Raw genomic sequence first — 15,162 nt, 5'->3', positions numbered from 1 at the left:
ACACGTGATTGGCCAAAATAGAAACTAAACTTAAGAATATGGCCAAAACTGCGGCAGAGCTTCTATTTTGGCCAGTGCCACTTTTAATACAAAAATCAAGTATTGGCATGATTTCTGCATTTTTCCTTCAAAATATAGATTGAAACCTTTCTTTTGACGCATTGGTTGTTTTCATAGGATTATTGGTTATTTTTATAAAAATGATTTCCCTTAGACTGGCCAAAACCGGTGCCCGCACCCTATATAAATATGCTAATTTTGGATATTGTATTACAATGCCCCTTTAGATGACTGATACCACGCAGTTTCTCGTCTCCCTCTATGTACATAGGCATCGCTGCTGTTGATAAACAGCATGTTTTCGCGCGATTATTCATCACTCAGACGACGTCATGCGTCTCTGGAGGAATCCCATTAGCATGCCAATAAATCCAACGCACGGGGTAATCCCAGCCACACTAATCGTCCAAAATCACTACAGGTGGCAAAGCATGTTGTTTCGCGAAAAGGTTTATTCATTTCCCATACCTATCTTGAAGTAAAAGAACTTATTTGGAGACCGCCCACGGCGAAACTCGGCTACATTATGGTCTGTCTCGTCTCTGTTGTGGTTGAATTCTTACGGGAATAGGTACCAAGGAAATACCTGATCTGTTGATCTCCTCTCTCGTTGACTGAAGATGTCGTATAGGTAACCCCGATCAAGGTTGCAGCAAAAAACTACCCCATCCAGCATCGGCACCAGCAGGCTCCATCATCTCAGGTCCCAATCAACATCCATATAAATTCGTTGCTCTCTTCGATAAGGTTAATAGCGTGAGAGTCGAACAAAATAATAAAAGTAAATTAGCTTCGTTAGCATTGTCTCAGTTTAGTTTCGGATGGTGATCGTGCGTGATTGCAGTTCTCGATCGAGTGTGTTGAACTTGTTTAGCGAAGATGGCGCGAATCGGTACTTTTTGGGTGGTTATCGCTCTTTGCGCAACGGTGGCCCACGCGGGATTTCTGGACTGGTTTCGCAGTAAGAACAACAAGGGCCACAGCATCTGTAAGGTGGACTTCGAAGTGTTGGATCCTCAGGGATTAAGATTGTGGACCGCGCACAAACCGGAGATGAAGATGTTCGGAGTGGAAGTGTACATCAATCCGAGTGGCAGGAGCAACGAGCCGCTTGTTTGTAGTCTATGCAAAAATACTACCCAGGCTACGCATGGCAAATACTTCCTCCAGGATGATAGCGTAATCGTCAAGAAAGGTGATGTTTTGGAATACATAGCAATTACTGATAACGGGAAGACAACACAGCGGCACAAACCGAGGAAGATTATTGTTAATGGTGAGTGTTTTTAATCGAATATTCAGGGCTGATAATTGTCAAATTGATGATGCTTGAACAGAGGTAGCTTACAGCTCAAGCTCATAGAACACTAAGCTGACAGCAGGCTTTGTTCCAGTTGGGACGTTAGGAGATGAAGAAAAAGAAAATGAAGATTTTTGAGCCCTAGCCTGCCTAACCAGTATAGCCTACCCTCTTTATAGTGAGGACGCTTTCATCCAGTTGCAGATCAAACTGTAAGAAGCAAATAAAGTTTGCTTCAAGTATTTTGCAGTAGATGTTCTTCTGCGTAAAACAATGATCAAACCTCCTAGGATTTCTCCAGTAATATCCCAAACGATTTCTACAGGATTTTTTTTAGAAATTTCGCTAAGAATTCCTCCAGAAATTTCTTCAAAGATTACAGTAAAAATTACCCGTTAACTCTTATAGAAACATCTCGAAGAATTCGTCAAAGTATTTCTTTGAAGTTTCCGATAAATTCTTGCCAAGTACAAAATTATTCTCCAAAAATTCCCAAAGGAATTTCTCTATAAATTACGATGAGAATGGATTTTTCTAGGAATTTCTCAAGAAATTCTCTAAGGATTCCTCCAGATATCTCACTCAAGATTTATACAAGAATGCCTTGAAAAATATCTCCGACGATTTTCAAAGTATTCCCGCAGAAATTTATCCCAAAATTTCACTACACAGCCAAAAAATTGTACATAATATAACTTGTTAAAAAGGACCTCGTCATATAACACACATTTTTTCATCAGTTCTTAGATGTGCAGCATGCCCTCAGTTTGACGCTTGCTTTCGCCATTCCGTACAATAAATTATCTATATATACAGGGTGTTAGGTTCCTGAGTGCAAACTTTTTAAAGGGTGATAGAGGACCATAAATGGTGAAAAAAATTGTTCTACGCATATGGTCAAATCTCAACCGTTACGTAGTTATTGCACTCCCCATGTTTTTTACTCTTATTGCCTTAACTGGCTATAACTTTAAAATGGTCAAACTTATCGCAGTTTTTTTTACCCTTATTCGAAAGATTATTGAATTTTCTATCAAATGGCATCTTTGAACCACTTGGTTTAGTTAAATAACTAAGTTTTGTAGAACAAAATAGCTAAAAATAGTGTGTTTTAATTTGTTTATGTCAATTATCTTTGAAACATGCGTAATGAATTAAAATTCTTTCTTTCGCAAAGTTGTGGCCCCTGTTCCACTCTACAATTTGTTCTTTGACGCCAAACTTCTAATTCTTATCGTTTTCTTGCAATTTTCAGTTAAATGTGCGGCACAGTGCGCAAAAAAGTGCTTACCATGAAGATTGCAAATTTATGATCTGAAATGCGACGTTTAAATCAAAATTGCAAGAAAACGATAAGAGATAGAAGTTTTATGTCAAAGAACGAATTGTAGAGTGGAACAGGGGCCACAACTTTGCCAAACAGAGAATTTTAAATGATTACGCATTTTTCAAAGATACTTGAGAAAAACAAATTAAAACACACCACTTTTGAGCTATTTGGTCAAGAAAACTCAGATATTTAACTAAACCAATCGGTTCAAAGATGCCATTTGAAAGAAAACTTGATAATCTTTCGAATAAGGGTAAAAAAACTGCGATAAGTTTGACCATTTTAAAGTTATAGCCAGTTAAGGCAATAAGAGTAAAAAACATGGGGAGTTCAATAACTACGTAACGGTTGAGATTTTACCATATGCGTAGAACAATTTTTTCACCATTTATGGTCCTCTATCACCCTTTAAAAAGTTTGCACTCAGGAACCTAACACCCTGTATAAAAATGCAGTGGCATACGTGGGACCACTCATAACTTGCGAACAGAAGGTCCGATTTTGGTCATCTTAGTTTTGTTCTGTTAGTTTTCACCCAAGGAAGGTTTATGAGGCAAAAAACATGGACAAATTGAAAGTTTTTGAAAATCAATCTTCCATACATTTTGTGACCGGGGACTTGGTCTTGAAACGTCAAAAAACTTGAAACGTCAAAAAACGCAGTAGGCAAGACAAAGTTTTCCGGGTACAGCTAGTTTTATGTAAAATTCAGTGAAATGAAAAAGAAATGTATTAGCTGATTATGTTTTCGTCGGGTATAATTTTCAGAATGTTTTGCTCTGTACAAATTTCTTCTGCAATAGCTTATCCGAGCATTACTCCAGAAACTCTTCCGAGGTATCCTTTATAAGTTTCAGCGTGAATTTCTTTAAAAAAATAACTTGTAAGGATCCACAAATTCCATCAAAGAATGCTCCAAAATTGCTTCAAATACTCATCCTAATATTTATGCGAGAAATTCACCTGAAATTACTCCGATGACTCATCTAAAAAATCTATCAAACATTCCTCTAGAAACTCTTTAAATAAGTATTCCTCTAAAAAGTTTCAGCGAGTATTTCTCTATAAATCCTCCTCTACTTTTTTCGTGGAGTCGTTCAGGTATTTCTTCAAGGATGCATCTACATAATAATTTTATTAAAATTCATTCGAAAACTCTTCACCAAACTCCTTTGACGATCCCTGTAATAGTAGTTTACGCAACAAGGTGCAGAATGACGATTTTTACAGCACGAGTTGTACAATAGGGTCCTAAAATTAAAGACGAAATCTCGCTTATATTGAATAATACGATCAAGCATGGTATTCTAATCGAAATTGTACTTTACTCGAACTTGAAAAACAAAGGAATAATGAGAAAATTCGAAATAAGAAAAATGGTAAATAGTTCTACTTTGACATTTGAGGTCAACCTTGTGTGACTGAGCTCGACATTTTTCGCTTTGGGATTTCAAAAATGTTCCTATCTGACATACACGGTGAAAAAAATCACTCAAAGTATGTGTTATAAGCTAGGGTCGAGACAAAAGGCTAAAAAAATAAAAATTATATATTTTCAACTAGGTACGGTTAATAAAAACGTCAAAAAATGAGTAAATATGTACTCTTGAACCATATATTGTGGTTTAAAACAAGAATCCCGATAGGACTTTAGGAGCCTATTATCCAACGAGGCTTGCCCAGTTGGATAATTTAGACGAGTGCTGGAAAAATCGAGTTCTGCACCGAGTTGCGTACAACGTTTTTTGCAATTTCATAAATTACCCTTAAGGATAGTTTCCAACAAAACTTTTTCATCAAACTGCACACTGATGTTCATAGCCAATGCTTAGGAAAATATGATCATAATAGGTTAGACTGTGAAGTTGTCACAATTTTTCAAAACTGCGTCCAGAAAGCATCAAAGAGTTGACCAAAACTGGAAATAGTGCTGTAATGGTTCATTACGCAACGCAAATCAGTGCTGTAATGAACCATTACAGCACTGTTAATTTGATGTGGGAAAGATGTGGGAAAGTAGGCCTTTTTCTGTCAGATTTGCGTGAGGTAAAACAGCCTATTACGATGAGAAATTGCAAAAAATATTTTTGGTATTTCTACCAAAAAATGCTAATATGTATGAGTTAAAAAATAAAAGAAAAAAAAAAGTCATCAATCAAAGTAAATCATAGTTCTGGGTCCCACAAACAAAGTTTGGAGGGAGTTTAGGTCATCAAAGCTGATTTTATATATTTGGCAAAGGTTAAAATATCAAAAAATCGCGATTTTTTTCATCATTTTTTTCAAAAATGCTCAATTTATAATGATTTTGAATTTTTTCCTGCGATTTACAATTCCCTTATTTTATAGCAAATTTTGTGTAGATTATTTCGGCTGAAGACAGTTTTAAGCTATCTATTTCATGAGCTGAGATATCGGTATAATAATGATAACATAATCAATAAAAAAAATCGTGTTTTCTTACGTTAATCGATTTTGTTCACTAGTTTCCATGACTACCATGCAATTAAAACAACACACAACAAATGTTTGACATTATAGTACGTGCAAGTGTACATTTTTGAACAATTTCAGGAATTATTGGGTTGCTTTGATCATTACTGAATCATACTGCATGACAGTAACAACACAGACAAACAGACGTAACACCTTGAACGATTTTCGTGGAAATCCATCGCCCAGTTTACACTACCATCACCTGGTGGAAAAGTTGCACGAATCACTGTGTTGTGCCATATCGTCAACAGAAGGCGCTAGTGTGAAACGTCAAACGCATAGAAAAACGACGCGTGCGCCTCTGGTTGTGAAAACCACAACTATGAAAATTTAAAATGATCGTTAAAAGCGTGGTCGATGGAAATTTCGCAAGTGTTACGTCTGTTTGTCTGTGGTAACAATATGTAAATGTTTTGAGGGTTAATCATCGTTTTATATCTACATATGCTGAACATAACTGTTCACACCCGCTTTGTGAATACGAAAAGAATTTTTTTTCTTAGATTTTATCTGTTGATCAGATAACAGTAGCAAGCCACCGGTTCAAAACTTGTAATTATGGTTTAACAACAGGGTGTCTACTCATAACTCAAAATGAAATTCCCTGAGTTTTCCAGGTTTTTCCAGACGAAATTTCAAAAGTTTATATTTAAAAAAATAACCCAAATTTTCTAAAAATAATATAAAGGGTGGCTTAGGGTATCATCGGCAGGTTGGTTCTCTTCGTCATGAGGGATTTATGTCGGCCAAATTGCTTGAAACTTGATCATATTCAGCTTGATTGGGAAGGATTTGGTTTCGAAAAAAAAACCATGACAAAGAGAACAAAACTGCCGAAAATACGTAAGTTCCCCTGCTCTTCAAAAATCTTTCAAGATTTCTGAGCGTAATTCCTTAAACTTCTTACAATGTAACTTCCTGGCTCTCCGTAAGATTCTTTCACGAGATATCTGTTTGAGTACGTCCTTTGAGTATTACTTTCAAAAGTTTTCCGATATACTTTCAGAGATTCTCGCTGGATTCCTCCTGAAGACCCATCCAAAACTATTCAAAGTTTCTTCAAGAATGTCGTTGGTTGAGCCTCGTAGCCATGCTGTTAGAGTCCGGATGGATTATGATTCGATTCCCACTCCGAGCGATGAAATCTTTCACGAGAATAGCATCTTATCCGTAGCCACTCCGTGTTAAGTATCGTTCAATCGGTACAGCCGACGGCTGAAGCCAGTGTCCGTGTCTTTTTAGTGGTTTTCCGGGATAGCTATCCAATAGTTTATATCGGGATTTTTACCGATAGTTTTCAGATATTTCTCTTGTTTTCCTCGCGGAACTTCGTCCGTAGCTACTTTCAGGATTTCATGACTTCTTTTCTTTCTTCTTCTTCTTTTGTTGGGTTCGAGGGACTTTAACCCGAAGGTCATTCGTCCCTTATCGCAAAGGATTTCATGAGGTATTCAGAATTCCTCCTTGGATGTCCTTAATATTTCTTCTCGGGATTACTAGTATTACCTAGAACTTTTCTCGAGATGTCTCATTTTATCTCCGGTTTCTCATGAAGTTCCTGTCGAGATTTCTTCAATAACACTTTGCGGAGTTTTTCGCAAGATTTTGTTTGAATTCCCTCGAATATTTCTCCAGGAACTTCCTATAAGGTATTTCGTAAGTTATCTCAGGAGACATTCTGAGGAAAACCCGTAGAAGAATCCCTGCAATAATTTTCGGAGAAATCCCTAAAAGAGTATCCAGAATTTCGGAATAACTTCTGGTAAAGATTGCTGGAAGAAATTTGGGAATAATGCAGAGAATATCTGTAAAAAAGAATCTTAGATGGATCACTGTCAGAAATCTGGTACAACTACAAGGGACAGCCTGGCTCTGAAAGAATGCAAGAGAAGAATTCAATGAGAAATATCAGCAATAACTCCTGTGGAAATCCCAGAAGGCACTCTGGAAAAAAATCTAAGGAGAAAGTTCAAGGTAAATTCAGAAAAACTCTGAGAAGCATCTCATGACCTACATCGGAAGGAATCTTCTGAGAGAAGTTCCAGAAGATACTCCGAGAGTAATCTCAGGTAAAACATCAAAATAAACCTCGCGAAATTTTAAAGAAATTACTGTAGGAGACCAGGAAGAACATCTCGAAGAAAGCCCAAGGCAATTGTTTGAAGATATCACAGGGAAAAAATGAAAGAAATCTCTTGAGGAACTCTTGCAATAAATTCGTGAAAACTCCTTCCGAAACCCTTGGAGGAACTTTAGTAGAAACCCCAGGAATAACTCCTTTAGCAACTCGGATAGAAACTCTGGTAAGATCTTCTGGGGAAGTCCCAAGAGGAACACCGGAAGAAATCGTGTAAAATTTCCATGAGGAATGCCGAAAGAAATTCCACGATTTATCCCGACAGAAATTCTTATAGAGTATTCGGGATAAATTCTGGTAGAAATCCTACGAAGATTTCTTTGAGCAAAACACTGGAGGAACTTCGGAAAGAAATAGCATCCCCTTGAAAAACTCCAGGAGAAATCGGTTGGAATTCAGGAATCCTGGAAGAAATCCGGAAGTATGCCTTTCCGGAAAAAAATCAAAATGGAATACCAAGAAAAATAGCGTCAAAAATGCGGTAGGAATTTTATAAGAAATCCTGAGAGACATTCCAGGAGGTAATTCTAAAGATGTTCCAAAAAGAAACCCTGACGGAATTTCTGGAAAAAATCCTTGTAGCGATTTTTCTATATGGATTTTTACTATCAGGTTTTTATTTATTCATACGACCCAATGTTTTTTTTTTATCGGAGTAAAATTTCCCTGAGTATTCCAGATATTCCCTGAGTATTCCAGGGTTTTCCCTGTTAAATAAAATTCCCTGAGGATTCCCGGTTTTCCAGGTTTTTCCAGGTAGTAGACACCCTGAACAAGTAAGCTGCGCAGCAGAAAGATTTAAACATTGACATTTCTTAGGTTAACAGCTCTTGTAACATATTAGGCCAGTCACTAAGTTATATTTTTTTTAAATAATAGTGGAATCAAAATATCCTAACGCTTTCTGAAATCCAACCCTAGCTGCAAATATGTGCGCTAATGGTTTGCTTTTAAAATCAAATTATATAATAAATATCAATATGGTGTAATACTTTAGTTAAAATTCGCGAATAAAAAGAAAAAAATCTTATATTCCTAAAAATACCTGCATTTCCATGCACATATTTGAATTTTTATGTCGATTGGCTGCAATTATAAAACAATATTTTTCTTTCTTACAGTTTTTATTAGCTATTGCCATTTTAGTTGTTTTCAATATAAGAGCAGTAGTTCTGGTATAACCAGGAAGAACCTATATGTTTGCTTAACAAGAGCTCCAAAATCTATTTAAAAAAGGTAAACATTGTTGAGCGATCTACACATCACTCAAAATATATCATGGAACTTCAAACATGGAATTTGATTGTCTGACTTGCGATCACTTATGTATATTATTGAAATTTTGCAGCGAGCCACTTTTTGAGTCTTTCTTTGAACCGGTAAGCACAACCAATGTAAAATTATCAAAGTAACACAATTATTTCTGAAAATCTGGTTATTTTGCATGGTAGTCATAGAAACTAATGAACAAAAACAAATACATAACATAAGAAAATCCGATTTTTTCATTGATTGTGTTATCATTGTGGAGCCTCGTAGCCGTGCGGTTAGGGTCACCAAGCTTATAATCGCACCATGCTATGGGGTGAGGGTTCGATTCCCGCTGCGGGCGTTGAAACTTTTCGTGAGAATAGTTTCTTCCCCGTTTCCACTGGTGCATGCTCCGTTGTCCGTTGTCTAATGTTAAGTTCAAAACAGTCTGTACAGCCGAAAGCTGAAGACGTTGTCCGTGTCTTTTTTTTTATTATTATGCCGATATCTCAACTCATGAAGGAGATAGCTCAAAACTGTCTTCAGCCGAAATAATCAACACAAAATTTGCTATAAAATAAGGAAATTGTGAATCGCAGGAAAAATTTTAAAATCATTATAAATTGAGCATTTTTGAAAAAAAAATGGTGAAAAAAATCGCGATTTTTTAGTATTTTAACCTTTGCCAAATATATAAAATCAGCTTTGATGACCTAAACTCCCTCCAAACTTTGTTTGTGAGACCCAGAACTATGATTCACTTTCGTTGATGACTTTTTTTCTTTTATTTTTTAATTCATATTAGCATTTTTTGGTAAAAATACCAAAAATCGTCCATTTTTCATAAAACCGATGCGTGCAACCTCTAAATATTTTTTGATTGTTGCTAGGACCCTAATCTATCATTTTAAGGGTGAGCAAGTTAACTTTTTGACACTTTTTCTATTTTGGGACACCCTAATATATCATCCATCAGAAAGATCCTGTTATAACGGGACAAATAATTTAAGAGCTAAACTTTCTCATTACGATAAAGTGTAACCAGTTACGATGGTAGCCATCTTCAAACTCAATCTTTATTTAAGAACAAAGTCACTTCAGAGAACCCAAGAGGGTTCGGCAGTATTACCGAGTGGCTTTTGCCACTACACATCCGAGGATTTCTCCGAAAAATCCTCCAGTATTTCCTTATAAAACCCTCCTGAAATTCCTTCCACGTTATCCCTGTAAACTCATCCTCTGAGGATTCTTCTGAAAGAAAAAAAAATCTGCGAGGATTCCTCCAAAATTTCTGAAAGATTGAACGATATCAGGAATTTCTCCGAAAGTTCCTCTAACAATCTATCTTAGAAAAGTTCATCCGAGAGCTCCTCCACACACTCTTCTGAAGATTCTTGTAAAAAAAAATCTTGTTATTTTTTTTCAAGGTCTCTCCCATACATTTTTACACACATAATTTCCAGTATTCTTCCAGAAATTTCACCGAAGATTTTACCAAGGATCCTTTTTTGTTTTTTTTGTTCTAGGATTTTACTCAGGATTCCTCTAGAAATTTCTCTTCCGGAAGTTCATCTGAGAATTCTTCCAGAATTTCTGTAGAAAATTCTCTAAAAAATCCTCCAAAATTTCTTTATTTTTTCCGATGACTTCGCTAGAAACTGCTTCAGAAATGCGATCTGCAAAGGATTATTTTTCGAAGTGTTGAACTAGCTTTTATTGGAACAAACATTCATAAAAAACAAAAAAGGATTCGTTCAAGGAAACCTCCACAAACATTTCTATTTTTTTTTCTCTAGAAACTCCTTCAAGGCTTCCCTCAGAATTTCAAAATTCCTTCTGGAATTCAGAGCATTTTTCCAGTAACATTTTTAAGGATTTCTCGAAGAATGCCCTAGTTTTTTTTCGGGAATTTCTTCAATACTGGAATCCCTCCAAAAATTCTTTTGAGTACTCCTAAAGGATTTTTCCGAAAAATCCACTGGAGCTTCTTTCAGCACGTACTCTCGAGAATTCTTCTGAGATTCTCTTCTGGAATTGTTGCAGTAATTCTCAATAACATCTTCCAGTAATTTAATTATTTTAAAAGCAATATTTGGAGGAAACTGAAATGAGTCCAGGAATTTTTTTTTCCGAAAAAAATTGAGATATTGCTGAAGAATTTCTTGAGAATTTCCCAGTATGTTGACATATTTTTGAAATAGGTGATAGTATAGTCGCCAATAATATTAGTGGATTTAAAAAAAAAAGAAATGTTCAATGAACTACCTAAATAGTTGCAAAAACTGTAGAGAAGCATGCTGAAAGTCCTTTAAGAACCTACTACCTACTACCAGACCAGCTACTATGTTAATAATTTCTAACATAACCGTAACTAAAACAAAATCGTATTATTTTTTTTCGTAGACTACATCATCAAACCGATGGGACGTTGCGCTTGTCCGGAACCCGTTGTTCCGTCCACCGTGCACGAGTCCGATCCGAATGCCGAAATCGAACTGCTGGAACGTGTCATTTCCGGACTGGCGAACCGCTGTGCCGATGGTCTCGTATCGAAGAACCTTTTCCTACAGGTGGACAACGCAGCCGGGCCGAACAACCTACTGGAACGAGTGAAGAAATACTTCGAAGCCAACCCGGCCCTGAAGCCGTACGTTGATTCGATCGTTTCGGCCGAAGATTATTCGGATGGAATTGCGTTTCAGATGAAGACTATTGTGGATAAGCTCAAGGTGCTGGAGTTGATGCACACCGGAAACGATATACTCGATTACGATCAGACCAGCATCATCGGAAAGTTGGACATTAGGCTGTCTGATTGAAAATGTGGTACAAAAATTGACAAGAAATGTAAATAAAAACTAATTACAACAAAAAAGAATAAATATAATTCTTAGATAAATATTCTCCCCTCTGCTTACTTTCCGGTCAGGCCTGAGTGTCATCTGCTGTACGTAGAAGTCGTCTCATTTCTGCTCGGTCCATGGCTGTGTGTCTCCGGTTCCACACTCTGCGTAGGGTCCGCAGATCGTCCTCCACTTGGTCGACCCACCTAGCTCGCTGCGCTCCACGTCGTCTTGTACCGGTCGGATGACTCTCGAGAATCATTTTAGTCAGGTTGCTATCCGACATCCTGATGACGTGACCCGCCCACCGTAGCCTCCCGATTTTCGCGGTATGGACGATGGTTGGTTCTCTCAGCAGCTGATGCAGCTCGTGATTCATTCGCCTTCTCCAAGTCCCGTCTTCCATCTGCACTCCGCCGTAGATGGTACGCAACACCTTCCGTTCGAAAACTCCAATGACGCGTTGGTCCTCTGCACGTAGGGTCCATGTTTCGTGCCCATAGAGGACGACCGGTCTAATCAGCGTTTTGTAGATAGTTAACTTCGTGTTACGGCGAACTTAATTCGATCATAGAGTCCAAAGTAAGCACGATTTCCTGCCACATTGCGCCTCTGAATTTCTCTGCTGGTGTCGTTGTCGGCGGTCACCAGTGAGACCAAGTACACGAATCCTTCAACCGCCTCGATTTCATCACCGTCGATATAAATTCGGAGTGGCGGGCGCGGAGATTCCTCCCTGGAGACCTTTGCCATCATGTACTTTGTCTTCGACACATTAATGACTAATCCGATTCGCCTGGTTTCACTCTTTAGTCTGATGTACGTTTCCGCCATCGTCTCAAATTTTCGAGCTATTATATCAATATCATCAGCGAAACCAAGCAGCTGAACGGACTTCGTGAAAATCGTCCCACTCGTGTTTATCCCCGCTCTCCTTATTACAGCCTCTAACACAATGTTAAACAGCAAGCACGAAAGACCATCACCTTGCCGTTACCCTCTGCGAGATTCGTAGGGACTCGAGTGACCCTGATACTCAAACTACGCACATCACTCGATCCATCGTCGCCTTGATTAATCGTATCAGTTTATCCGCGAATCCGTATTCGTGCATAATCTGCCATAGCTGTTCTCGATCGATTGTATCATACGCCGATTTGAAATCGATGAACAAGTGATGTGTGGGCACGTTGTATTCGCGGCATTTCTGCAACACCTGGCGGATGGCGAACATCTGGTCCGTTGTAGCGCCTTCACCCATAGATCCAGCCTTATATTGCCCCACGAACTCTCTTGCAATCGGTGATAGACGGCGGCATAAAATTTGAGAGAGTATCTTGTAGGCAGCGCTCAGTAGTGTGATCGCGCGATAGATCCCGCAATCCAACTTGTCGCCCTTTTTGAAGATGGGACACACGATACCTTCCATCCATTCTTCCGGTAATACTTCCTCATCCCAAATCTTGGTAATGACCAAGTGTAGTGCTCTCACCAGTGCTTCTCCACCGTATTTTAGAAGCTCGCTTGGTAGTTGATCTGCTCCAGTGGCTTTGTTGTTTTTCAACCGGCCAACCTCCCCCTCAATCTCTTGGTGGTCAGGGGCCGGAAGTCTTTGGTCCTGTGCACATACTCCTAGATCTGTTACAACGCGACCTTCGGTGCTTTCAACGTCCCCATTGAGGTGCTCATCGTAATGCTGCCGCTACCTCTCGACCACCTCACGCTCGCTTGTGAGAATATTCCCGTGATTATCTCGACACATGTCGGCTTGTGGCACAAAGCCTCTGCGCGAGCGGTTCAGCTTCTCGTAGAACTTTCGTGTGTCCTTAGCGCGGTACAGCTCTTCCATCGCTTCGCGATCTCGTTTTTCCTTCTCGCGCTTAGGGAAGATTCAAAAATTACGTCCATCGTTTTTCGGGATTTCTAGACCCCCCCTCCCCCCTCTGTCGCGCAATTTCCCTATACCCAATACACGTACTGTCACACTTTTCTAGACCCCCCCCCCCTCCCCCAAATGTTGGACGTAATTTTTGAACGTTCCCTTATTCATCCGGAAGACTGAGTTCTGCCTGTTCCGCGCCTGTTTGTAGCGTGCCTTATTCGCTCTCGTACGGTGTTGCATTCTTGCCCATGCTGCATTCTTCTCGTTTTTCAACTGTTCACATTCGCCGTCGTACCAGGCGTTTCTGTGATTCGTAGTCGCGAAGCCTAGTGCTGTAGCCGAGGTACTACCTATGGCGGATCGGATGTCCTTCCAGCCATCTTCAAGTGTAGCTGCGCCAAGCTGCTCTTCCGTTGGTAGGACCACTGCTAACTGCTGCGCGTAGTCTTGAGCCACTTCTACGTTACGCAGCTGCTCGATGTTGAGCTGCGGCGTTCGACTTCGACGCGTGGTGATAACTGTCGAAAGTTTTGAGCGCATGCATACAGCGACTAAGTAGTGATCCGAATCTATATTCGCACTGCGGTATGTGCGGACGTTGGTTATATCTGAGAAGAATTTACCGTCGATTAGAACGTGGTCGATTTGGTTTTCTGTTTGATGGTCGGGTGATCTCCAGGTGGCTTTATATATTTGCGGGAGAAGATGGTGCTTCGGACTACCATACCACGGGAGGCTGCAAAGTTCAAGCATCGCTGGCCGTTATCATTCGATTACGTCACGCGGCAAGCAATTATCGTATGTTTGCTCTAACTGAGCGTGGAACGCTTCTTTCTCGTCATCAGGTCTCCCTTCATATGGGCAGTGGACGTTGATGATGCTGTAGTTGAAAAAAAACGGCCCTTAACTCTTAACATGCACATTCTTGCGTTGATCGGCTGCCATCCGATCACACGCCCAAGTAACCAAAAGTTCCGCTTCCCATGACAAAATGCACTTTCAAGTTCCGCGAAGTTCAGATTAAGTTCCAAATGGAACTTTCTGGCTGCTTAAGAGGCTAATGATGAGCCTTGCTGGAACTTCGGTCACAAGTTCCGGCAAGGCTCATTGTTAGCCTCTTAAGCAGCCAGAAAGTTCCATTCGGAACTTTATCTGAACTTCGCGGAACTTTAAAGCTGCTTAAGATGCTACTCGGAACTTTGTCGGAACTTTCGAGTTCATAGAAGTTCAGTTCAGTAACATTGTGTTTCAATGAAGATTAAATTTATTTATTTTACAGAAAACAACTGTTTAAGCATACACGGATGAAAGACAAATATGAATTTATCAAATCAATGAATACTAGGCTTGAGCAAAAAAAATGCCGCTCATCGGATTCGAACTGATAGTCGCTGCGTGAGAACCCCACGCTCTACCACAGTACTACAGCTGCGATTGAGTGGACAGCAGGTAAAGTCTGACTTGAATCGATTTCGGCAGCTAGTTTTGCACATTTGTACAGTAGTGAAGTTAGCTTGACTTTGTCAAATGTCTTCAGCAGCGCAGCGGTAAGTCGGCAGGCTATCACGAAGGAGGATCCAGTTCAAATCTACATAACAACGACATGTGTGAACATAGAATTATCAGAAGCAATTTCCAGACGTGAATCACAAACCCACCAGCAGGGTTGTGATTCTGAAAAACACATTTTTGTTTCTGCATGAATTTTGTCAAAGTTCTGCCAGAAGCTGCTTAGAAGGCTTAAGGCTATCCAGCGCGCTTATGTGAACTTTCAAGTTCCAAAATTACTTAAAAATGAAGCTGCTTAGAAGGCTAATGAGCACCCTCGAACAAGCTGCTTAGCTTATAAAGTACCCTTTTATC

At 39.3% G+C, this 15,162-nt stretch overlaps 1 protein-coding gene across 1 annotated transcript; it reads left to right on the top strand.

The window, feature by feature from the left end:
• Positions 1–342: 342 nt before the first annotated feature.
• On the top strand, positions 343–11,475 carry LOC109430151 (uncharacterized). Its single transcript, XM_029862377.2, has 2 exons — positions 343–1,336; positions 10,978–11,475. Exons 1-2 carry the CDS (start codon positions 940–942, stop codon positions 11,391–11,393), a joined length of 813 nt encoding a protein of 270 aa, XP_029718237.2. The 5' UTR covers positions 343–939; the 3' UTR covers positions 11,394–11,475.
• The last annotated feature ends 3,687 nt before the right edge of the window (positions 11,476–15,162 follow it).

This window comes from Aedes albopictus, chromosome 2 (genome assembly GCF_035046485.1).
Source record: "Aedes albopictus strain Foshan chromosome 2, AalbF5, whole genome shotgun sequence".
NCBI lineage: Eukaryota > Metazoa > Arthropoda > Insecta > Diptera > Culicidae > Aedes > Aedes albopictus.
The sequence above is the reverse complement of the archived record's forward strand: the minus strand, read 5'-3'. Positions and strand labels throughout refer to the sequence as shown.